A 26,791-nucleotide genomic window follows, 5' to 3' on the forward strand; every position below is an offset into this window, starting at 1 on the left:
ATCTCGTCTACTGTGAGGGTGAAGTTTTCTATTCTCTTATTCTCCTTATGACAGATGAGAAAATAAATATTGAATTAGACAGTGACCTCTGACCTCTGCAGCGCGGTCAGAGGTTGAAGGTAAGAGGAGGCAACAACCTCCCTTAAACTTGTGTCTTTATAATTATAAGTAGTATGTGCGTGTGTCTGTGCGTGTGTGTGTGTGTGTTTGTGTGTGTGTGTGTGTGTGTGTGTGTGTGTGTTTGTGTGTGCTGTGCAAACACTGTATTTTAGTCAACTGTGAACCACACAGTAGATGTACACAGTGTGAGAGCAGCACGTCCACATGAAGACAAAATGGACGCAGTCATGACATCATGTCTCTGACACACACACACACAGACAGACAGACAGACAGACAGACAGACAGACAGACAGACAGACAGACAGACAGACAGACAGACAGACAGACAGACAGACAGACAGACACCACAGCTGCCCTCTCTAATGACCAGCTCCCTGAGGAACTGTGTGAAGCCACCTGGTCATAATTATCAAAGGAATCTGTGTGTGTGTGTGTGTGTGTGTGTGTGTGTGTGAGAGTGTTTGCCTGCGTGTGTAATAAACTGATTAATTCTAATTAAAACCAGTGGATGCACAGACAACAACAACAACAAACAACACACAGACATGCAAAAGGAAATAGATTACTTTAAGAGAAAAATACACACACACACACACACACGCACACACACACACACAGGTACTTACTTGACACCAGGGATGTCCAGCATGTTTGTGAGTCCTGTCCAATTGATGTCCAGCAACTGAAAGACACAGGAAATAATATAATTTAGACTAGGAAAAAAAAAATCCAAAAGCACCAGGGAAGCTGACTCATGCTCTAACACTGTGGTTCTCAAAGTGAGGTCCAGGGGTCCTTGAGGGGGTTCCACTTTATTTCCATCCATAAGTAACACAATGACTCTTCTGGTCATGGGTTTCAAACACTTCCTGTTCTTAAACATCTAAAAGCAAAACTCTTATCAGATGTGGGTCCGTGCTCTAATTTGACTCAGTTTAGCTCCTTGATGTGACTAAACTAAAGGGAAAAGCTGTTTCTCAATGTTGCAAAATCCAACAGCAACATTATCACAAACAATGAGCGATGTAAGAGGCAGCAGAGGCAGCAGAGGCAACACGAACAATGAACACTGTTCTTGGATTAGGCAGCGTGGGTTTAACTGCTAGTTCTCCTTCAGTGGAGCCTGATTTTATTGTTCTAGCACAGAAAGGACAGACTGCACATATGTGAGGATATAGTGCTAATCCTCATAGGAGGTGCTGCTCTTCCCAATGTTTTCATTCATTGTACAAGCTGCCCTGAATTATGTGCACATTTTCATCACTTTGTGCACAGATGATGAAACCCCAACACTGCAGGCGGTAACATGTTCTCCTCACACGCCTCTCAAAGGAATCACAAAGGTATGTAAACCAGCATTCTCATGTTCAGAACGGGACCTTAGCCTGGTTTTATCCCGGTTACAAGGCTTATAGACTTGAACATTAAAGTAGGTTACCTGAGGAACCGGATTGTGTAATTAACTAGACTGAATCACAGCGCACATACTCTGAACATCATGCATACTGCGGCTGTCAGCACCATAAAGCGTTGGGGTGCTACAGAGACGCCCCGGCCTTTACAAATCATATTCTCCACACGTAAAGGAACATGTTTGTTTGGTATAACACTCAACAAAAATCACATCATCATCATCATTTTAAATTTTCTTCTGTCAAAATAAAATGTAAAGATGACCGTTCCAACTGAAATCGTGACTCATAATCGCAATATCTGCCAAAATAATCGCACTATGATTTTTTTCCCTGCATATCGCTCGGCCATGAATTTCCCCCCTAGGGGATACATTTACATCTATCTATCTATCTATCTATCTATCTATCTATCTATCTATCTATCTATCTATCTATCTCTCAATCGAGCCCAAACAACAGCAGAGCTAGAACAGGAGTAGTAGTAGCAGTAGTAACAGTAGCAGGAGTAAAACTAGTAGGGGCATGAATGATGAAGGCAGTGCAGTAGCAGTATGCAGTAGCGACAGTGGTGATGGAGCAGTAGTCGTCGTCTTAATAGCAGCTGTGGAAGCTTTTTTTCATTTTTCATTCTGATGTGGAAATGCTAATTTGTCTGTGCAGAAACACGTCTGAGATGACATCACACACTAGTTTCCTCTCTTTATGCACATCTGATGAGCTGAAGTTGAGCTTTGGTGACATTCTGCTTTTCATGCTTTTTTTCATAGAGAAAGGAGCAGGCGCCCCATGTGTAGAGGCTACAGTCCTCGCCGCAGTCGACCCCGGTTCGAATCCCGCATCGGACGGCCCTTTACTGCCCCTCTCTCTGCCTCCCCATTTCCTGTCTCTCTCTACTGTGCTATCCAATAAAGGCATAAAAAGCCCCCAAAAATATACATAATAAAAAGAAAGAAAGTAATTCATTCAGTCATTCATTTCAGACCCAAATTACAGGAGTAGCTGGAACAACTTCTGCCAAACTGAATAACTGAGGGTTTTTTATCTTATTAGAGTTGGAAGAGTTTTAAAAAAATGTAATGCACAGCAGTGAAACATTGCTGTAAACATAAACTTGATTTTGCATTAGTCTCCATATCACTGACACTCGTCGTAGCGGACAGTTTAAGCGGTGGTAAAATCAGCTGCATTAGCATACTGTAAGCATCAGCAGCATCCGAGTCTGCAGTAGTAGCAGCGGCGTCTTTCTGTCGATGCATGGAGGCAGAAAACCAGTGACTATCAGGCCTGAGTGAGACAGGATGAGACTGGAAGGTTCTTTGTCCTGATAATCAGGCTGAATTGATTTTCACAGAGTAAACAAATCAGTCACGACCGAGGAGCAGGAGTGTCTGCTTCCCGAAGCCTCAGCCTGCGGTGTGCTCCTGCGGCAGATGTGGAGCCACTGTTGCTCAGTGTTCGGACATCACACACACACACACACACACACACACACTGTAAAGTTTAGTTCATAAGACAATCACCAGAGTCACGTTGGGAAGGCACCCAGCTCAAAATAACACCAGCCCACTGACCATAAAAGGAGTGTGAGCGGGGTGCCAGGTGTCAGGGTTGACATATATCTACACTTAAAGGAACGACCTGATGTCGTGTGATTGTGTTTTTAAATACATCACTGACAATGTGAGGAACAAGTTTCTGTGTATGGGTGAGAGTCAGAGGGAGGAAGATTGTGTGTGTGTGTGTGTGTGTGTCAGTATGTCTGAGATTAAGCATGACTGCAAAGCTGAAAAAGGTTATAAAAGAGGCTTAAAATGTCACTGGAAGCCGTTAGTTATTACAGATGAAGCAAACGAGGAGCGATGAGGAAAAGTGAGGAAATAGCTGCACATGTGCAGAAATGAGAAATGGCAAAATTGATTTTAAGATTTTACTGATGACTTTAAAGGTCCTGCTCTGGAGGTCCTCGGCCAAAGCTCTGTCAACTATTTCACAGTCTCGGCTGAAGACAGAGGGGAGCAGATTAGACTGGTGAGCTCTTTAGCCTCTTTTAAATCCCTCTTAAAGACATATTGTTACAGGTGTGTTTTCTCAGGGCCTGGGGTCTGAATTTACTTTTAACTTCTTCAATCTATTATTATATATTCTAATATCTATTATCATATTAAGTCACTGTCCTATTTTTATCGATTAATTTAATCATTTCAGATTGTTCCATCTCATTTTCACTGTATCGCATTGTCACACTTTTTCTCTTACATCTCCTCCCTTTAAACTGTTTTTAAATCTGTTTATTTCATCATTTATTTCTTATTGTTCGTCCTCAATTTTATCTTGTCTCGTTAAAAGCACTCTGTAACTATGTTCAACTATGTAAATAAATCTTATTATTATTATTATTGTACTGAGAGAATCAAATTAAGGCAAAATAACTACATGTAAAAACCTAAATGGATAAAATGTACACATTTATTATTTTTCAGGTGCTTGTTCATAAATATTATTATTATAAATGCATGATATTCAATTACATATTAAAATCCAAGACTATTTTTTCAACAAGAATTGTCTCAAATTTAAAATCCTGCATGTCTTGTCAATAACTTCACACACATATTTTTACATTATTTTTTATCTGGACAGGTTATTATGTGGACTACAATTAAAAGTTAAAGGTCTGTGGACGTTTAGTTGCTCAGTCTGCTTTTGTAACGTCGAGCTACATGTGGAATATTAGCAGATTTTAAGGAAGAAAGGTCTGGTTTAAATTTCAATTGAAGCCATGAATCTGTGATATGTGCATGAGAAGTTATTGAGCATTACACTGAGGTATATAAAATCTGGCATAAACAACTTCAGCAGGAAGGAACAGGCAGAACTACTGTAACGGTTTTAATAAAATAAGGTCAGCAGTAAAATCAGTCAGGTCGGAGTTTGCTCCGTCTGAAAACTCATGACTCAAACTTTATGTTTACACATCAACTAACTTTCCTTTGTCAGTCAGATCAACAGGAAACACACGGGGGGCTTACAAAGGAGAAATAAAAAAAGTCAGAATCTGAGCAGCATAGACAGAGATCTGCTGACTTTTAGTCCCTGGTATGGGTCAAGCTCCTAAAACACTGGCTCCTGCACTTTACGTCAGATACTTCCTTCCTGCTAGACGTCCATGTTTTTCTAAGTCTGTTTTGTAACACAGTCTGTGGAGTTGAACTAACCATGAGCAGTGAATTCATAATGGTGTGTGAGATCAGTGGAGTTTCCCCTTTAACCCCTGTGCAAAACCCCCTCCAATGTCTTTGTTAGTCTGCATGCACACAGGCAAGTTACATGCACAGTATATGTGTGCATGTGACTGCTGGCATGCGTGTGTGTATGTGTGTAGCACAGTGGAGTGGGCGTGTGTCTTTCTGTGGCCTCGTTAGCGCACGAGATGTAGACCACGGTGGACCACAATGCCGTTCTGCCGCCTGGCACAGGAAGACAATGAAAGCTGCAAAGAAACTCACGACAGTCGCTACTAAATATCATTAACTAAGATTTAATACTGAATTAACAGTGTGTTTGATCTTTATTAATTAGTGATAATATCAAGAATTAGAGTGAAAATGTTTATAGGTCAACCCGGGTGTTAGTATCACATCACCCTGGTTCCCTCTACAAAAAGCCATTGGAAGTTTTACACTGGATTTTGGATTATTGCAGAGAGTAAACTCCTACAAACAAAGGTTTATGATACTTAAATGTTTTGTTCAGCAGGATAATCTTGACTAATGAGCACCACTTTATGATGTTTGAAGCCTAAATACAATCAGCAGAAGTAAAATGTTAGCTTAAAAACCAACTGCACCGTGGTCACATGACTTCAACGTCACGACCACTGAACGTCAACTTGTAGTTTGATTTATCTCTGACCTCTTCTACAAAAGTCTTTCCTCTTACAGTAACAGTTAGTAACAGTTTGTATAAACAGGAGGTGTGAAGGTGGACTGGTGAGTAGATCGGTTTTCATGTTCAACGTGATGATGTTTAACGTCCCCTACAACCTCTGTAGTCTCACTCAGACACCTGTTAGCAACCAGCGTTTTTTAAGAGACATAAAAGCTTTAAAAAAAAAGTCACGACTGGGGTATTTACTGAGGTATTTTATGTTGCTGAATAAAATGTAAAATATAGCACATAGCCTCCGGGATGAGGGAACATGAGGTGATAAAAACGTAACTAATTTCCAGGTTTTAAGACTCCTGCATGCTTAAGATTCCTGCTTCAGCTGTATAATAACTTATTAATAATTCATCCTGGAAGGCAAGTGTGTACCAAATTTCATAATTTTTACACGAGCTAAGCTGTAGCTGTTTGTTGTCTACTCTGTTTTGTGTTTGTTTTTGATTTTCCAACTATGTGTTGTGTATGCTCTGAAGCTTTTACACAAATCTAGTTTCGTAACGGATTTTGAATTTGAGTTTGAGTTGAGTAGCTCTTGAGATATTTCACTAAAAACCACAAATGTCGACCTCACGGTGGCTCTGAAGGAAAAGTCAGCTGCTCACCAAACTCATTGCGATCCCTTACTGTGTGTATTAATGTCCGTACAAAGTTTCATGTCAAATCAAATAGTTATTCTAGATATTTCAGTCTGGAAAAAAGTGGTGGACCAACAAGTAGACCATTGCTATCCATAAAAATAATCCTCAAACATACAATTTGGGTTGTAATTTAAAGACAACACAGACCTCTCTGACCCAGGCCTTTATTGCCTGGTTAACTCTCGTCTCTCTGTCTAAAGCAGTCTGATAGTAAGTGACACCAATACTTCGACTTCCTGACGAGCCAGTGTCAGAACACAGCTGTCGGCGTGCAGCCAGGCGACCTGCCACAACACGACAGCCAGACCACAGGGAGGAACAGGATGGGGAAACACCACCGACAACCAACCGAACACCAGTAACGTTCAGCTGCGGTGGATCACTTGGTCTATTGTTGCAAGTAGCTGAGTTAGTATTCAGGTTGTCTCTGGACAGGGTTTCTGAATATCTGTATGATTATCAGTTCATGCTGAACAGTAATGTCTTTACAGCCCTTTAGAAAGTATTGCTGAATTTTGTTTCACATCTTTTAAGCCTGTATGAATCTAATGAATTGTCTCCGAACTTCAATCTGAATTCTTTCTTTTTGCAGGGTCTCTATGTTTGTTTTGCTGTTGTCCACATGCACCCGGTATGGGAGGAGACTGATATGATCATACTGTATTTCTAATCTACTGTATTTGTTAAAGCTTTTACATTTTTACACTGGTGTCTACCGTGGCAGTTTGAGAGCTTTCCTAGTACGAGTAAACCTGCCTGAGGTATATCAAGTGTAACAGAAGTGATGTTTTGACCAGATTATTTTAGTATCGGACTGAATGACAGACACAAACATTTAATATTCAGGCCATGGGCTGCACTGTAGTCAGCTGGGCGGCGCCTAGTGCTAAAATAGGTCGTCATGGCAGCAACAGTTACCCACATAATCACTTTCTCTATAGCAATTTTGTCTACAAAATAAAAGCGTGAGAAAGTTTGTTTTTCTTTTATACAGCAGTGCTTTATTTTGAGCTCATTAAGAGCTTTTATTTTGAAAAGTTCCAGTCAAAGTTCAAAAGATTATGTCGCTCAGACATCTGAAATAGCCAACACGCAATGTGTGACATGAACAACTTACTTTTTGATAGTGATGATTTTTCTATCTAGCTAGCTTGAATGTAACTCCACTCTGCACATAATGTAATAGTGTTTCTACACAAACAAAGAAAAATATGCAGCTTTGTTGTATGTGAGGGGAGGGGGTCACTGATGCAAAGGAATAATTGATAGAGTAAAAGTATATTTAATAATCAATTGATGCTCCGTGCGTAACAAAGAAACTGTCAGTCATACCAAAATTAAAATGATAAATATTTGTTATTCGCAATATGTAAAAGAGGAACTAAAAGAGTGTTTCCTGACTCAAACAGGCCACACCTAGTAAAGGAGGTAATATTTCTGTGCAAAAAATTTGATTCTGATTCTAATTTTCTCTCATTTTACATCATATCATATCATCATATCATCATCATCTGTGCAGAAACCTGCCTCAGATCTTCACAACTGGCTCAACAGCTTATGATGGAAGAAAAAAGATAAAATCACTCGTAGCCGCCCAGACTTTTTTTGGTTCATGTCAGAACCACAAGCTTAAATTTTCACCACAGATCACTGCTGCTGTTTTAATTGACGCCTCCTTCTTCTAATTTCGGACTGAATACATTTCAGGAGGGGAAGGGACAATTTCACGTCTCTTTTTGAGGCTTTTGATGGCGATTCTTTTCCTGTGGGTGCGGGTTATCAAAGCCAGAATCTAGCAGATAAAATGTGTTTAGGGAGAGGAAGGAAGACCGCAGTCAAGGAGAAGGAATGCATTGATAAAGGAGGAGTGAAGCTGGGCAGCGTTCAGGAAGACGCTGTGTTTGGTAGAACTTTACAGAAGAAGCAGAGATATATTCCTTCAGAAACCAAACAGTCGGAGGTAAGTGATGGGAGGATGTTACTGGCATTACTGCTGCAGCAAAAAGAGCATAATCATAGCCGTGTATCTGGGCGATTAAAACACCCATAACTCATCTGCTGAAGTGCCCCTGAGTAAGAAACCCACAACCCCTTAAAAACTCCAGGGAGGCAGAACTAGGATAGTCACAACAAACACAAATGTGCAGGCTCTTCGTTTTCTGTTTGTAAAAAGTCCCTGAGGGCTTTGTAAGTCCGGGGGGGTGAACATTCAGAACATTTAGGATCCAGCCGCAGTCTGAGGATGAGGTTAAAGGTCAAAGGTCAAGGTACTCACTGGTTTCTTGAGGAAAAAGACTGACAGGGCACCGATCAGAGGCATGTCCCCCAGCAGAGGCTCCATCACCACTCTCATCACTCCATGAAGCTGGACGAGAAAAAAAAAAAAACATAATTACCAGTTATTATTACAGGTCAGTTACCTATTAGTGTTGCTAACTGCTGCCAACGTTAGCCACGTTCATTTTCAATGATTCTGATGTCTGTGTCTTCCTCACACAGCTCCAAATTTCATCCACATCTGTTGTACCTGCTGTTTTTCAAGTGTTTTATCATCTATGTAAGATTACACGATCATGGCGCCGTTGTTTCCTCCTGTGAAAGTGAGGCCAACACACATGTCAAACTACAAGCTGAGTCGTTACGTGAGATCTCCCATGACCTGCACGACCATGCAAACAGCAGGAGAGGCCTGAGACAGACTTTTGGGAACAGGAATGGTCACGGATGTTATCAAACTACGTAAGAAAATATGGGAGTCGTGTCAGAGATGGGCTTCGTCGAGCCGCTATTGTTTGAGTTTTGGTATCACACTGTGCCTTTTGATCCTTTTCTTTGAGAAGCAGAAACATATGTTTTTCATAAAACCCTGTCCATAATTTATCAGAAGAAGCCAAACTTCTCAAATGTTAAATATTGTTTAAACACAAGCAGCTGTACGAGAAATTTGCCTCCATAAAATAGTCTTAAAGTGGTAAAAACTGGATTTAAATCAGGAACTATCTGATGAAAGATTAAGAAAACAGAGAAAACAGAATTTATGAATGTGGGTAGATATTCGAGTTTCCATTTTCAGCCCTGGACACCAAACAGGACGTCTTCCATTTCCACTATGGCTGAAATTATGGTTCTCGAATGAAACCCATAAATGACTCTGTGGGTAGAGTAGAGCTCTCGACCCCTAAATCTCACCAAGAATTGTGCATCGAGCTGATTGGTCCGACTCCTGTAAACTTGTAAATACACACGAGTGTAAAAGGGTGCCCTGCCTGGAAAGGCATGTTCCAACCTTACGCAACGATACACAGAATAAAACGCTCATCTGTCGCACACGACGCTGGTTTCTGTTCGTGGTGGATCATGCCAGCCCTGGTCTGATAATGTACAGTCTGATCTCAGCATTATGCCCTACATCTGTTGCTCGTCTGGTCTTTAATTTGATGACATATCCTCCTTTATCTTACTTCACCCTCATTTCATTATGCAATTTGAAACACATGAACAAGACCAGAGTCTGCAGCATTTGGCTGCATCCACTAATATCAGACTGTGAAAAGCTGCTAAGATCTGGACTTAAGTTAACCATCAATGCTCGTATGAAAAAGTGATAAATACAGCAGAGCTGGTGGGGGTTAAAGATGATTTTTTTTCTATGTTAAACTGTGACTGCAGACATGCTGTAGCTGCTGATTTTTGAGAAATGTTATGTGAGTGAATGTTTCCCCCTCAGAGCTTTTCATTACTATGGAGGAGGAGGATTAAGCAGTGACTCAAACCTCAGATATGTAGACTGCCCGGCTGCAGCACCAAATTTGGTTGCAGATCGCTCTGAGTAATCAAATACCAGCATTTTGCTCATCAAAATGGGTGCAATGGAAAGATTGCAGATAGCCTTTTGTTTATCCTCACTCCCCTCCCATGGCTCGCTCCTGCCTGAAGGCGGACACTTTGTAAATCGTGTGCAGCAGATAATGCTGTGTGAGGAATTAGTCTAACCAGAGGATGGAGCTTTATTTTTTGCAGGAACAGACGTTGCGAGAAAGTTGATGTAGTCTGACAGCCATTGAGAGAAGAACCGTCTAGCCGCATGTCTCGTCATTCACGATAAGCTCTAAGTTAAAGTCTTTGGCATCTGAACTACTTATTCCTTCACCTGACACACAGCCCAGGGACTGCAGCTGCAAAACCTAAACCATACACAAAGGCAAATATTGACTCAGCATCGCACATGTAGTCGTTTCTCTCTGTAAATCTTCCCTCCGTCTCCTCTCCCTGCTCACTTTCTCTCCCTCTCTGATCTCTGAACAGCAAATATGGCCTGATCCTCTGCCAGCAGCTGAGTGGATAACGTCGCCTTTATCAGTCCTGTGTCAACACATTATGTAAAAGTGTCTCTGGAGAGGTCACGGGTTAATGTGGCGGTCGTGGTTGAAGGACTGAGGGCTACCATCAATAAAGTCTCACATCTGTCTGAAACTATTGTCACTTTTTTTTTTTTGTCTTAATATATTTAAATACACTTGGTTCATTTTGTTTTGGTGGATGTGATTATGTCAAGTTTTAACGTGACACACCTGCACCTGAGACATTTGGATTTGCGAATATCTTCATCAAGAAAATTTATCAATAAAATATTTAATCAATGAAAATGTGCTGAGGGATTTATTATCAGTATCTGTTTTACATCATTATAAATTTAATTTTTAATATTGAATCTCTGACTTTTGGCCAGACAAAATAAATAATCTGATGACATTACCTTTGGTAACTGACGGTCTTGCACTATTTTATGACATAATATGCACTTATTTCATTATAATTATTTATGAAATATTGACTATATGAAACATAATCATTAGTTGCACCCATAATACATATTTTTTGAATTATTTATTTTTATGTTTCTATATATCTATGATCCCTTCATCCTAACCTTTTGTAATTATGTGATTATTAAATTATAAAACTAAATACATTTTTTTTTTTAAACAGTAAGATTGATTTACATACATAAGAGGGATGTTGTCTGTGAAGTTCGCCGATTGATTATCAATTAATCTGTCGATTTTCTTTTAATTGTATAAAATGTCAGAAAAACTGTCTCATCAACGGCTCTAAAGCCAAAAATATCCAGAGCGAAGCAGCAAATCCAATATTTGAGAAGCTGGAAACTGACTTAAATGATCCATTATTTATCAAAGGTTGTTGATGATTCAGCACTAAACTAAACGGTAACAACATGGCAGAGATCTGTCAGTAAATCTAGTGACATAGACATGACCTATCATTTCGCTTTATATGACTCTGGACAAAACTGCGTCACGACACGGCATTTTGACATCCACACCACTCTCACACCTGTATGCTTTTGATTCCAGCCCTGCAGTAGTATTTCTTGATGTCCACGTCGATCTCTGTATTCCCGACAAAACTGAAAGAGAGAGCAAGACAAAGTGCAATTAGAGGATTCGCATCATGATGGGAAAGAAAAACTGTAGCTACACAGCACAGTCCTGGTTTCATGTTTTTCTATCAAGAGCGAGAAACAGCAAAAACTATTTTTTTCTAAATGGATACATTTGATATTCTGTTTTTAAAGATTTAAATAACTCAGTAGGATCCAGTGGGATTGGAGCTGGGTTGTGGTCTTTTTAGAGGATTTGTTGACAATAAGAAAAATATTTACATTATTAAGCTAAGAGTTTGTGGGATGGTTTGGTCAGAGGTTTACTGTTACCTGATTTGTAGGTCCATGATGACCTGCCTCTTGTCCACGTTCTCTGTGTAAACTTTCACCCCGTTCACTCTGAGCGGCTGCAGAGACACAGATATGGTAAAAACAGGTACAGGTGAGCAAATCTCTCTCATATCTGACCCAGACTCTGGACTAACCCTCCCAGATCACCTACATATAAAGCTCTGCTCTGACACGTGAGCTAAATCTGGGTCAGTGTGCGGTTTAAGTCAGAAAGGAAAGAAACAGGTCCAATTCCAGATTCACTTTTCTGCTTTTGTTCTCAGGCAAAAAAATGTAATAGAAAATAGAAGATTCAGCTCATGCGAGTCATGGAAGTTCAGCAGCAACAAAGCAGACAAAAATAGAAACATGCCAATAAAAGATCTAAACACCTACAGTTTGAAAGAAGCCACGAGCAGCAGAGTAATTGTGCATGTTTTAGCCCAACTTGTGAAACTAAACACTTTCCATTGCTGCTAAACTGTTTCTTAATCATTCAACAGCATTTCATATTTCGAAATCTAGCAGAGACTTCTTTTCCAGATCGCCCATCACAGTGACTATTACAGCTTCTTTTATTGTTTCCTTTAGTGGTGCAGACCTTTCAGATTAATCTACTCCTAACAATGGCTTTTTCTTTTCCCTCATAAAGCTCCATATCTTCCTCTTTTCCTGTGTTTTATTTGAAGTGTTGATCCATTAGAAGATATATTTGTGGTTTTAAGAACCAAAAACCACCTGAATGTAGTTTTACATCTCCTCTCTCAGGCTTCTCTCTGGAGCTCTAGTAACAACAGGTTGGTGAGCCAATCAGAAGAGAGGATCGGAGCCTCTTCTCTGATTGTTTTCTGAGTGATTTAATAAGAATATAGCAGATTTCAGGAAAACACTCAGAGAAACCTAATCCTGCAAAATTGGGTTGTGTGTCTGGGTGGGTGGTGCTTGGGGCATGGCTGAGAGCGGTGACTGCTTTGTTGTGACATCACAAAGTCCTGACGGCTGGTTTTAAGGCTCAGTTTCTGAATACAGGCTGTATGCATTTGTCTGTGGACTGAGGCTTTGATACTTTCACAGTATTAATATAGAACCTAGACCTGATCTATAATCAAACAACACATGGACATCTACCTTTATACAATATGGGACCTTTAAATAAATGGTACCAGCCTCTGTCCCAGGACCAATGCAGTTTTTCTAGGAAACTCTGATGGATATTGATGTGTGTTTATGGAATATTTCTCACTTACCTACGACATAATTTCCTTTTTTCCCCCCTAAAAACTCAAATATAATGAGCTTGTATTTAATAAACTTAGCAACTAACCATTTTTGGAAATATCCTTACAATTTAAATTACAAAGAGCTGTAGACTCTTTGTCTTACAGTATTATATGTACCTTGCATTCCCTGGAAAACCTTTTTGATACATAGTCTGAATCAACTTGCAATTTATTAGTTCGATTTTCTTAGTTTTCTCGTACTAGCTCTAATACAAAAATAGAGCTGGAACTAGCACAACTAATAAAGGCAGGAGTAGTTTTATCTTCTTCTTCTTGTCTTCTTGTCTTATGTTGTTTTGTTTCTGAGCTTTCGATTCAGTGTTAACTCAAACTACTTTACTGGCAGTACGCTTGTTGTCGTCTCGTCACCTTGTCGCCCATGTCAATCTTGGTGAAGCAGAAGGAGCTGAGATGCGGGTTGGCGCCCTTCACCGCCGGCTCGATGGTCTCTCTGAACAGCTTGTCAACAAACTGGCAGATGAACGGCCACATCTGCTTCACCGTCTGAGGGAGGAGGGAAAGATGCAGAAAGAGAGGGGGGGGGGAGAAAGAATTAGAAAAATATCACATGGTCTGGCTGAAAATACAACCTCTTCCAGATGACTTGACACACCTACTGGGGAACATTGTCAGCTGATGCACACCTGTCATTGCCGCAAAAAGCTGATTTTACTGCGGGCTCGGAGACAGTTATGTTGCAACAAACTGATTTGGTTGAACAACGCAGAACAACGCAGAGACCGGTGTGCTGTATCAATACTGGACAGATAAATGATAATCATTATATCTTCTTCTAATATTTAGGGTTAAAACTTATGAATATTCTTGTTTAACTTGTGACTCCACTGGTGATTTTTCTTCCAGTTAAGCAACTAATTATTTAATGTATAAAAGATATTGACAAATGCACTTCACAAGTAACCAGCAGCCAAAATTAAGTCTTCCCACTGTATTTTATAACATTACAGCAAATAGGCAAAAACCTTTATTCTTATATATATATAAACACACACAGGGTTTCCACTCTTTTCAAGAGATGATTTTCCAGGACTTTTCCAGGACATTTTTAGTGATGATCTCGCTCATGTGACAGACAGGAATCACATCATACACCAATATGTTCCTACCTGTGGAAGTCTGAGTTTAAATGAGTGCAGTCTAACGCACTAAACTAGCCTGCCATTTGAACGTCAACGTGATCCTGAACATGACTTTGCCCTGAAAATAGGAGAGTGAATTTTACAGGACGACACAATGTTTTCCAGGACATCTTGCTTTTCTCTCATTTTCCATGTGTTTCTTAAATGAGGGGAAAACTGCTCAACTGTTTTCCAGGTTTCCAGGAAGCGTGGGGACCCTGACACATCAGCAGCAATTCAAACACACTTTAGGCCTTTTATGATAAAACTAAATTCAATACCTGCAGAGAACACTGAAACATTTATTTTTCAGTTTTAAAATGTCAATTTTAGTACATATCTTGGTCACAATTCTTTAATGAATGTTAATAACTCAATATATCATTATCAGATTGTTTTTCAATTCTCAAATATCAATATTTGCACTGGCCTATAACTATTTCCATGGCAACACATTAAAGTATCTGAACTGCTGCTTTTAAGCTGAGCCATATTGTCTTTCGCACAGAAAATTTTACAGCAATATAATCTGCTGTTTATACACAAGTTTAAAAAGCATCAGTCTCATTTACTGAGACAGTAAATGAAACAATGAACAAATCAGTTCAATATTCACATCTACAAACTGACAGACTTTGTTTTCACTGGATCTGCAAAGATGACAGATGATACTGTACAGACAGGGATTTTCTTTTATAGATCTAAATTGAAGTCATAAATGTAACTACGTATCAGCAAGATATTTATAACATGCTGTTCCTCCAGCTGCAGATTAGGAATTAAGATTGGTAAAAAAAAAAATAATGGAATTATCTGTTTATCTTTTAAAGTACCGCAGCCACATACTGGCTCTGTGAGGGCTTTGAGTTCAGAGCGTCCCTCTCCTCAGCTTCTCGTCTGCTGCTCAGTGACCCAGAAAAAAGCTTTGAGCGTGAGTGAAGATGCAGGAATGTTCTCACTGCTGATCATTACCTGACATTGTACTTTTGGGGTGTGGTCCATCAACTGTGGGGAAACTAGAATTACCGCCTGTGGTTGTATGTCTCCGCCAACCAGTCAATTTTCAGGAAATATGGGTTGCGTCCAAAATCACTCACTCATTCACTCCTCCCTCATCATCATCTCCAGAGTCCTGTGTAAACGACTACAGAGTCTATATATAAAACACATGGGGGCGGCCTGGTGGCTCACCTGGTGGAAGGCGTGCCAGGAAAGCTTGGTTCTGGCCTCGCCGGCCCAGGTTCGGGTCTGACCTATGGCTCTTTGCTGCGAGTAATCCCCTCTCTCTCTCCCTGACTTTCCTGTCTCACTTTCACTGTGGCTACCAAAATAAGGGCATTTTCCATTCATGCCTAACTATTTTATTTATTCCTCTGGCAGAGCTGAGGTTCCATACGTTTCTGTGCTTTGGAAGATTCTTTCCTCTTGCCTCTTTAAATCAAACTCTCTGTAACTGTAAACAACCATAAAAGAAAAATACAACATGAACATCATAACGCCAGGTTTGGATATTAAAAAGCTATTTTCCTGGTCATCCCCGTCCATTAACGTTTTACTGGAAGTACTCTACTGTATGTGTCCACACTACCAGTAAGGTGCCAGATTTTCTCTCTCTCTCTCTCTCTCTCTCTCTCTCTCTCTCTCTGTCTCTCTCTCTCTCTCTCTCTCTCTCTCTCTCTCTCTCTCTCTCTGGAGGTGGCGGCACTGGGTCAGGGTCTATCACAGCTCCAGATTCAGATCCTATTTATATACACTACCTGTCTGCCTGTGCTAGCCGAGAGGCTAGCAGCACCTGATGTGCTATAGAGGACACTAGTGGGTGAGGATAGAGAGATGAAGTGAGTGTGTGTGTATTTGTACCTTATTCAGCCACTCCACTCTTTCCACATCTGGATAATGGACCTGGAATTAAAAGACAGAAAGAGTTAGAATCACAATTTAAATTTATACAGAATTCCCATCAATGCACAAGATTTTTCCATGATTTTTTCAGGGTGGGCAAAAATGGATCATAGGTCAAATTTCAGTTGCTTTCTTTCTACCTTTTTTCCTGTGATTTACTTTGTGGACTGACGGCCTTGTGTGACTACTGTTTGGAGGTCCTGCAGGTTACAGAAGTCGGTAATGTGCCAAAAAATATGTTTCTGTCCTAATTACATCATCCCTTTCTTTTGCTGAGATGACATACACCCAATTGCCAGTTTAATAGCTACACCTGATGTAGTCTAATACAACAGTCCGGCAACAAATCCTCACTTCATGAGGATTATAATGTTCAGTTATTATTGAAAACTGTGTTAAAGAGGTGCTGATTCAACTGTATGAGCAATTTAGGGGCTAAAGTTTGTGGTGCTGTTGAAATATATTGTCTCATACTGAGAGATGTATGTAATATTTTGTCCACCCTATTTATATCAGCGAAGACTAAACATTAGATCAACCTCTATTACAGCTAAGAGCAATAAAAAGGTACAAATTTGTTACAGAAATGAAATGAGAATAAAAACTCATGCTCCACTGTGTGCATTTAATTATTCAGCAAACTGTAGGTCTGCAATTACAGCAGAGTGTGTGCGCCAGGCATCTTTGTAAAGCCTAATTACTACAGATAAACACAATGCAAACCCTTTGTTTTGACACTGTATCATCTATCTTCCTCTTTTCCCTCTATTCATGCCAGTTGTCTTTGGCAGAGGCCACACAGCCTCACCAACAACACATCACCACAATATACAGAGATGTCCTACTGTTATAATACATGGCACCTACTGCAAGTATTTGTGTGCAGCTCTCAGGACGTGTGAACGGAAAAACATACGCTGAGAATTATCTATCGCTCTGAAGAGAAAGGATTCTGTATTAAAGTGAACATATGAGAATATTTTTCTTGAAAGTAGGTTTAAAAAAGTGGAAGTTTATTTTATTTTTGAGGACAAGGCGATTACGTGTTCATTACATCAGATATTCTTTTCTTCAAAGGGGAGAATACTTTACAGCATTATAGGTTATTTTTTAAGCCTTAATGTTGCTACGCTAGCAAGTGCCACCGTGATAAGTCACCAAAATCGACAATGTCAACAGGTGTGCAGTCACTATTAACCGCCATACATCTAGTTTCTATTTATCGTTTATGGTCGCTCTGCGAGTCTGAGATAAGGATAAGATAAGATAAAGATAAAATCAGCTGGTTAGTGTCTGACTTTGGGAGGATGAGCCCAGTACAGTTCAAATCCCCAAGTCTGTTTAACCAGTGCTATTTTGTGATTATTATTTTTTTATGGTGCACAGTGAGATCAGTCACAAACATGTGAAGCATTACTTCATTTGTAAGTGTTGTCTTGTCATTACTAGGGAGAGCTTTTTTGTTTTTTAGCTGCTTGAATAAATGTTTGTATTGATCATGCCAGAGTGTCATTTAGATTTTCTGTTGGAAAATAAATCATTTAGATTAATCAACTATGCAAAAATATTGTCGATAGATCAATCGTTCAAATAGTCGTTAGTGGCAGCCCTGATCACCATTCATGTGAACCAATAGAGTAGGCATTTGAACAATAATAGATATTTCACTCAAAACAACAAATGTCAAGATCATGAAGGTGCTACAGGAAAAGTCAGCGGATCACCAAAGTCGTTAGGGTTCATTCTCTCGGGACCATGAATGTCTGCACAAAATGTCATCCTAGTCCATCAAATATATATGACAGATGTTTCAGTTTATACTGACAGACCAACATTACCATCCAGAGTCGTGCCTCTAAAATGGCGTGAATGGAATGACTCCTGTGTGTTTTACTATGTGCAGATATAGCTCTCTGTCAAACCATGGAGCTCCTGCTGACTACCTGAGAGGACTGACGGTACGACACCACAGTGGGATGCAGTCTGACAGGATGTCAGTGCAGCAGCGTCAGAGCTGCTGTGGAGGACTGGGAGTTGACTGTGACAGACCTGTTACATAACTGACACACTGGAAGGATTCTGCACAAGCACTTAAGCCCGGGGCAGATGCACATGAATGAGTACTTGGACCATAAATGCAATTCATTTAAATGCAGACTGAGGTCAGGAGGACCAGGAAGGCTTTCAGCTCTGAGTACATACACAAATAAATAGTCGGTCTGTGTGTGTGTGTGTGTGTGTGTGTGTGTGTGTATGTGTGTGTGTGTGTGTGTGTGTGTGCGTGTGCTTCCTCATATAGGTGTTTTGCATTTATGTACATTCAAATGACCAAAGAACAAAGTCCTTTTCTGGGAATATGAAAAAGCAGATAACCGCTATACAGCACATATTGTTGTAATAAACAAATCCAAAATGATCTCAATACAGAGTCTCAACAACAACAGAAGAACTATGCATCATATAAAAGTAAAAAATATGTACTTACATCGTAGTAAGACTCACGTGCACATTAAATGCCAGGTTTCAGAGTGTATTTTCATAATATTGTATCATTTTCTTTAAAATGAACATACTATACAATGCTACAATGCTCAGGAATACACTACTATAGTTGTGAAAGTCATTTTAATGACAACATAAAAAAAAAAAAAGAGAGCGTTTCTTACACATGAGAGATAAACATTAAAATTAGTGCAGCTACACAACAGTATGCTGCACGTATCTTCTCCAGAGCATGCAAGGTCACTTTGTCTCACACAAACATAGCGCATGTGGCTCAGTGTGACACATGACACCATCCAGGAAACACATACTGTACAATCCACGTGGACATAAACAAACAAGCTCACGCTGATGACGACATCAGAGTCACGTGGTGTTTTCCTTCAAGTTAAAATTACAATCACTATTTTTATGACACCGACAATAAAGTGTTGCTCTGAACTCGTGGTGATGGATTTTGCATGACACTATCTAATGACCCATTTATATTTAAGTATCACATGAATGGTCCCCGGTCTGGAGTTACCCAGATTAAAATAGTCTGGATTTTTCAGGTTTAAATTCATCTGGAATTGTTGTCAGAGCAACAAGTTCTTCAGCTCGAACCTGCAAAAGTACATCTTATTGACAGTTAGCTGGTTCGGGACGAAGAGTTTTAGGGTGAAAACCTAACATGAACTCATTTTAAAGATGCAAATGTTTTCCTTTCTTAAAGATTTAATGAAAAATTGCTGATGTAATTATGATTTTAGATGAGAACATTATGATCTGCTGATGATGATGATGATTCATACTGTATCTCTTTGTCCTTTAACAAATAAATCATCAATGTTGCCATGGAGATGGCAAACACAGCTTGTTTATATTTTGGTGAAACTACATCATGAAAAGTCAGGCTGAATTATTCAGCCCTTCCTGATTCGCACTTCCTATTTGGACTGTAACCATGGATGAATGGAAAACAATGAACATCGTGAATTCATTTCACTGTGATTTCTCTGCAATTAGCTTTGATTAATCTTAATTGATTATTAATTTAATCCATTAATTGTTTCGAATATAAAACATAAGAAAATAGCACAAGGTGACATCATTAAACGTTTGATCAAGAGCCCAAAACTTAATGAAACACCACAAAAAACAGCAAATTCTAATGTAAAATAATTGAGAACATGGAATCATTAAATGTTTTTCAGTGCATAAGTGATTATGAATTGAAAGTGATTATCATTTGACTAATGATTACTCAACTTGCAGAAGTTCTGTTTTATTGTACAACTGCTTATTTCACTGAGATTTTTCTTTCTTTCTTTCCTATGGACCAAAAGCCTGGAAAAAAATTATTAGACCGACTAGTTTTCTTTAGAGTGTGCTTCCTTTGCCTTTGCCTGTGTAATCTTACGGATATGTGGTTTGCAGCAAAAACACCATCAGAAATTCCATCTCATCCAATTACATGTGCTAACTTGAGCCTGGAGTCTCAGGCTCAACATCACCATGTCAGCCATGATTTCGTGGGAACTCACCACGAGTACAACAAAGCAAAACGATGAATCATTTATTATCACTATGTCCAACTTGGGTCCAACTTGAGAGGGTCCAAGTCACCGGATTGCAGCCAAACATGGAAATGGAACACAAATTGTTGGTTGTGTTTGTTTACACTGTCCGTACAAGGTAAAATTCAAGATGAAGGTACGCCAGATGTGGCTGCGGTCTGTCCCTGCTCTGGTGCTTGGTAGGTAATTGCAGTAATTACGGCAGACAGCTACACTGGCTGCATCTGTTGCATCTCGACAGATGTTAAAAGAAAAACAATGAAGTTGGATCCAAGGAATAAAAGGAGAGAAGAATGAATCATGTGGCCAAGAAAGAAGGCAGCGACAGCGGCACAGTTTTTTCCCCTTTTAGGGTAAACAACAGAGAGAGAGAAAGGAGGACTGAGACAGTGTACAACAGTCAGGTTTTAACGGACTCAGGCCGAAGAGCAAATGACAGCCATTAACATGACGTAAGCAGGAAATAACACAGGAGGTACTAACAAAAACTGCCAACATGACTCAGCACGAGGTGAAAAAACTGAGTGTAAAACTCAGAAAATACGAGCAGAGGAGGAAACAAATGTGAGACAGAGATAAAGGAGAAGGAGAGACGCACTAAATTCTCTGAGATAAATGAGACTGATGGGGATGAATAAAACAGCCGCTAAATATACGATGCTCTTTAGCCTGGAGAGTGACATAGAAAGGAAACTGGTACATTTCCTCAAGGAAAGAGGGATGAAGGACAAAGGCTTTCGACCACAAGTCATTCATTCTTTCCTCTTGCTCTTAGCGGAAAGCCTAACAGCTTTTGCTCTGTTCACTCTGGTAGAACAGCGCCTCCTTCCTTGATGAAAATGTTGTAATTTGCTCTAACTTGTTGATGGCAAACGACTACGCCTGGTATCATCACTTCGCCATGAAAAATTGGTGAGACAAATAAATAAACACCAGGCAGGTAGAATCTCTGGCCTGCTACATACTAGCAAGCATGAGCAGCCTGTGCTAGCATGCTACATAAAGGAGCTAATGAAGAGAGGGATTTTTTTTTTTTATCTGTTTGCTAGCTTGTTTGTATATCTCAGCTAACAACGTTTACAGTGCTAACAGAGCTAAAAGGTTGTTTTGGATACATCACAGTTTTTAGTGTCCACCACATAAACCACGACGCCAAAATCAGCCACAGACCACGGAAACAAGACACGCTGTTTCAATGGATTTGACAAGATGTAAAGAATCACTTGAAAGCTGCAACTACCAGTTATTTTCATTGTTGATCGATCATTTCTCGATTAAATGATTAAAAATATCAGCAAAATAGTGTTTTGTCCCATAAACAGTCTAAGACCCAAAGCTATTCAGATTACAATGATATAAAACAGAGAAAAACAGCAAACACTCGCACTGGAGAAGCTGCAACTAGATAACTTTTGGCATTGTTGCGTAAAAAAATGTCTGATTGATCATTGCAGCTCTAAATCACTTTTAAAACCTTCTTCATATTCTGAAAAAGTGAACCTGCAACTATTTTGATGTATGAATCATTCAAGTAAATGCTAAATATTCATTGATTCCAACATCTGAATTGTGAGAATTGCTATTTAGATGCAATAGTATAGTAGTATAGTAGAAAATAGTAAATAGAATCTTTGGGTTTTTGTCGCTCAGAGAAACCAGATAATTTACGGACATTTTATAGACCAGATTAACAGATTAAATCGAAAAAATTGTAAAAATAATCTTTGCAGCTATATTACTATTTAAAAGGTTTCATTCTAGTTTTATCTCACAGCTGTTGAGATCAGATACTTTAACTTTCCAGACTTGTAAAATCTTGTCTGACAGTATTTTCACTGCAGTGGATATATTATGGATTTATTATTCAAACTGGCCTTGTTGGATCATATTTCATTTGCCTGTAGCAACACGCCCACACCAGCACAGACCCTTGCTTTTCGTAATGCAGCCCTGTTTTCAGTCTGAGTGCTTCCTAATCTCAAACACAGCATGTGGACCAGACTGAAGGCAAAGACGTGGCGTCTGCAGGGTCCCTTTTGGTTACGTACATGTGTGTGTGTGTGTGTGTCTGTGTGTGTGTGTGTGTGTGTGTGTGTGTTTCCCTGTGTCAAAATGTGTCAAGGGGGTGAGACTCACAGTTCAACTATGTAACAGCTGTTTGGAAATCCTAACCTCCCTCTGCAGCCACACCCCCGACAAAAAGGGTGTGCATGTGTGTGTGTGTGTGTGAGAGAGTGAGAGAGAGAGAGAGAGAGAGAGAGAGAGAGAGAGAGAGAGAGAGAGAGAGACAGAGAGAGAGGGGTGTGGAGAGGATGAATAATCCTGTTGAGTAACGATGAAATGTATTAATCTAAACTGCAAATGACAAATTAAAAGAAAACTGCTTTTTCTGTCATCATCTTAGATCGGTGCTCTGTCACTGTCTCAGCTTCCGATGGGGAGGAGAGAGATTCTCCTTGACAAGGTGACGACAAAAACAACAAGCAAAGCTGCTCAGTCAGCTTCCCTTCAAGCTGCAGCAGGCGTCGAAAGGTGCGGAAACAAGAAACCTATATGACGAGACGGCTGCTCCACGCTGACGTCTATATTTAGGCTGAGAGAGAGAGAGAGAGAGACTGTTGAGGATATGAGGAGGACAGACTGCAGCTAGGAGTGAGATCAGTCGAAGAAACCTGCTCTGTTGTGCTGAGGCTGGAAAGAAAGAACCAGACTAGATTTTCATGTATAATAGATTTGATCATACAGCCTACAATAGCATGTCTGCAGCTAGCTGCAACTGCTCTCTGCATCATGTTGTTAAAGTGGGATTTATACATGTAACTGAATTCTTAATTTGGATTGAAGCTGAGTCATAATATTAAAAAATATATAAATATTATAGTGTTTCCCTTATATCCCTTGGTGCTGCTGCTGCAATGTCATGAAGTCACAATTCCATGACTCTGCAGCTGGGTTTTTAATTTGAAACGACAGATAGAGACACGTGGCGACAACCGTGCGGGCCAAGAGGGGGAGAGAAAATGAAAAGGTAGATTTACAGTACATATTATACTACACGTACAGTACATCCAACATAATATAATATTTGATCAACCTCCCCTTTATTTTTATTTTTTTTAAATTGAGCTTCCTTTTTGTTCCTGGGACTAAAATACTTGCGATTCTCTTCTAAGGAATAGTTGCAATAGTTTGTCACTATGTGCTTTTTGAATAAAAACAGAAGGCAGAGGTTTGGGAGTTGGGCCTTTGAGTTGAAGTAGTAATGTATTGTGACTGGCAATGTTTTCTGTAAATGAGCATATTTGCTACACTCCGGCATGTTTACATTGTGTATTTTGTACTGATGTTCATTAACACTCATTGTCCCTATCAAATAAACTTAAAAATAATATAAATTATAAATTGGATGTGACAGGCTTTGTGTCCAGGCAACAATATGCATAAATAGTCACCTGATCACGAGTTCAACACATTATGTGGAGAGACTCGCAACTCGCCATGCAGATCGTGGACCGTGATTCTACCTAAAAAGATTGAGATATGATCTTTGGGCCGGTCAACCCTAATTTATCCTATAGTGTGCACTTTACACTTTATATTGAAGGAAACATCAGCAGGGTTTGTTCCAGGGTATTCCAAGTATTTCATCAAAGAATTCAGTCAAAATGAATTGATTCTGGACTTTGTGAAGCAAAACTGAATCGAATCAAATCAGGAGATCAGCTCAAAGTTGGACGTGAACACCCTCTAATAAAGATAAAGTCAGCACTTTAACCTAATAGTGATTGTTGCTCTTCATAATCCACTGTTTCAGAGAGGAGAGCTAGAAAAAAGAAAACTGTCCAAACGCATACAGACTGCAGGTAAAATCAGAACAGAGCAGCACAAGGCCTTTCTGTTCCTCCACATTGTTTCCATTCTGCACTGTGGAGCAGAGCCCGGCCCTTTGGCACATCAAAAGACCAGGGAAGCCCCACCCATGCCATGTCATACGAGTACACTGAGACGAAGAGAACGAGGAGGAGGAGGAGAGAAACGCAGAGACTCAGAGAGAAACAGTTACACTGCGGTTGTAATGACTTTCCACGTCTGTTTGTTGAGAGGTTGATGACAGAGACAGACTGTTTTAAACCAGGCTGTTTTCACATTTTCACGAGAGCGGGGGGTTAGCGGAGTTTGACTGAACGTTTCCTGCACCGCCCAGCTTCATATTTATACTTACACACATCCACACCTAGAAACTGTCCAGGACAACCACACTCCACTGACTCCAATAATCCATCTGCAGTGATCCAAACCTATAAACAACCAAAGGATCCAGACTTGAGACTCTTCTGTTTTGTTGTTGAAATAACTGGTTCTGAATTACTCAATTAATCATTTAGACTTTATTTGTTTGCACATTAAAAATGCAACTAGTACAAAATATGATATGTACATCAAGACACTGTATGTCTGACAATACATACATACATACTTTTACCTACATATACTCACATAAACATAGATCTAAAGTAAAAAAAAAAAGTTTGTGCGAGGAGAAACAGAAACTTAAAAGCTCAACATTCAGAAAGAATACTACAAAAAAAAAGAAGATGAGAAAAAGAAAAGAAAAAATATTAGTATACTACTATCCTACAGTCAACACTTCAACTGGGAGTTATTTTGTAATATGTAAGTTTGAAATTCACAAAATGGCACCTTTGTATCTAAATAGAGATGTAACCATATTAGGATGTACATGTATGTCCATGTAGTGTTTTTTCTGGCAGAAAAGCACTGGCTGGGCGCCTTGTCCCAGCGCTTCGTCAACAAAGCACTGCGCATGGGTTTGTTTCTATGGTGACGATATCTTGACACCAGCGGACGACTGATCTGCTCCTACAATTGGCTTTTCTCTGTTTCTTAACGTAAATAATATAAAATAACATAAACCAAACAACTTGAGAGTTGTGGTAGATAATTGTTACTGCTGACATTCTTTATGCTGGATGATTTGTTGATCTGAAACATATATAAACTATGTAAATGTAGCTGCACCCCTGTATCTATGTCTTACTTGGGTCAAACATTACTGCCTTTAATTTGTCTGCTTTGGTCTTGCCTGGTTTGACACTGCTCCACTGTCATTTCTTCTGATTAGGTTAAATGTGATAAATCAATCACAGTCAATCCAAAGCCAGTTAACTTGTCTTAAACTCAACTCCCAAGTCAACAGCTTGCATTCAGCATTAAGGTATTGATGTGCTAAACACATCAAACAAGAGTCAGGGGGTCCTGTTTCACTCTCTCCCTCTTCCCATGCTTCTTGTCTGGATCTTCACTGCAAAAGCTTTGTCTATAAGCCAGGACAAATCCTCTAAACCCCTAAAACAAATCAAGTCATACTTCACACTGGCCACATGTCTGTTGTCTGTGCTACTGTGAAAGAGGTAGAAAGGAAGGCATGATTCCTATCTAAATTACACCAAGTCAAAACACTTCGCCGCTCAGCATCAGGACACTGTACGAATGTCTGGCTAGGTTACACAGGAATGTAGTTTTACCATATAAAACTGTGGCCTAAATCCCGCAGCCTGCATGTGTAAAACTTCCAGACCATTAGTTTACTGGCCTGACCTCATTCCTTCTCAGCAATGCTGCTGTAGCAGACATTTCATCATTCCCCCAACCCCACTAACCCCACATTCACCGTACTTAAGCCAGCCAGCGGGGGACCTGGGATGACCTCTGTGGCATTAAGCCTAAATTTCACATGTAGTTTTATATTTTTATAAAGTTCATATGATCCAAACATATAACATATGAAAATGATTAAAACACAAACTGATGCCAAACAATGGATTGTGACTGGTTGCTGCAGCCAATTTCTCTACTCTGGAACGACATTGTTCAGAAAAAAAAAATCAATTAGAGCTTATGTCATGCATTGCTAATCACATTAATAGCTTTAAAGGTTACAGATAAGATTCCTGCTCTGCTTATCTTCCCTCCGTCTGGCACAAACTTTCTGATTTTCTTGTTTATATCGATCAAAGCATCAGTTACAAACAGCCATCAAAACAGTGATCAAGTTAGACTGCGGAAATCAGACAAAAATGTCTTAAAAGTCCCATATAGTCTAAAGGCAGATGTCCGTGTGTTGTCTGATTATAGATCAGGTCTAGGTTCTGTATTAATACTGTGAAAGTATCAAAGCCTCAGTCCACAGAGAAATGCACACAGCCTGTATTCAGAAACTGAGCCTTAAAACCAGCCGTCAGGACTTCTGTGATGTCACAACAAAACAGTCACCATCCTCAGCCATGTCCCAAGCCCCGCCCACCTGGACCCACCATCCAACCTTGCAGGATTTGGTTTCTCCGAGTGTTTACCTGAAATCAGAAGAGAGGCTCAGAGCCTCCTCTCTTCTGATTGGCTCACTGACCTGTTGTTACTAAAGCTTCAGAGAGAAGCCTGAGAGAGGAGATGTAAAACTACACTGAGATGGTTTTTGGTTCTTAAAACCACAAATATATCTTCTTACAGATCCACACTTCAAATAAAACACAGGA

At 39.7% G+C, this 26,791-nt stretch overlaps 1 protein-coding gene across 4 annotated transcripts in view; it reads right to left on the reverse strand.

Moving 5' to 3' along the window:
• esyt2a (extended synaptotagmin-like protein 2a) overlaps positions 1-26,791 on the reverse strand; it is a 56,052-nt gene that overhangs the window by 23,719 nt on the left and 5,542 nt on the right. For all 4 annotated transcript variants that reach the window (XM_023426194.2, XM_023426193.2, XM_023426190.2 and 1 more), the window contains exons 3-8: positions 16,135-16,176; positions 13,505-13,639; positions 11,856-11,932; positions 11,477-11,549; positions 8,397-8,486; positions 750-805 (exon numbers count right to left, since the gene is read on the reverse strand). In XM_023426194.2, the coding sequence (XP_023281962.1) occupies positions 750-805; positions 8,397-8,486; positions 11,477-11,549; positions 11,856-11,932; positions 13,505-13,639; positions 16,135-16,176 (473 nt within the window). The remainder of the gene's footprint in view (positions 1-749; positions 806-8,396; positions 8,487-11,476; positions 11,550-11,855; positions 11,933-13,504; positions 13,640-16,134; positions 16,177-26,791) is intronic.

This window comes from Seriola lalandi, unplaced genomic scaffold (assembly GCF_002814215.2).
Source record: "Seriola lalandi dorsalis isolate HSWRI2012SDOR001 ecotype SW California unplaced genomic scaffold, Sedor1 jcf7180002054816, whole genome shotgun sequence".
Classification (NCBI taxonomy): Eukaryota; Metazoa; Chordata; class Actinopteri; order Carangiformes; family Carangidae; genus Seriola; species Seriola lalandi.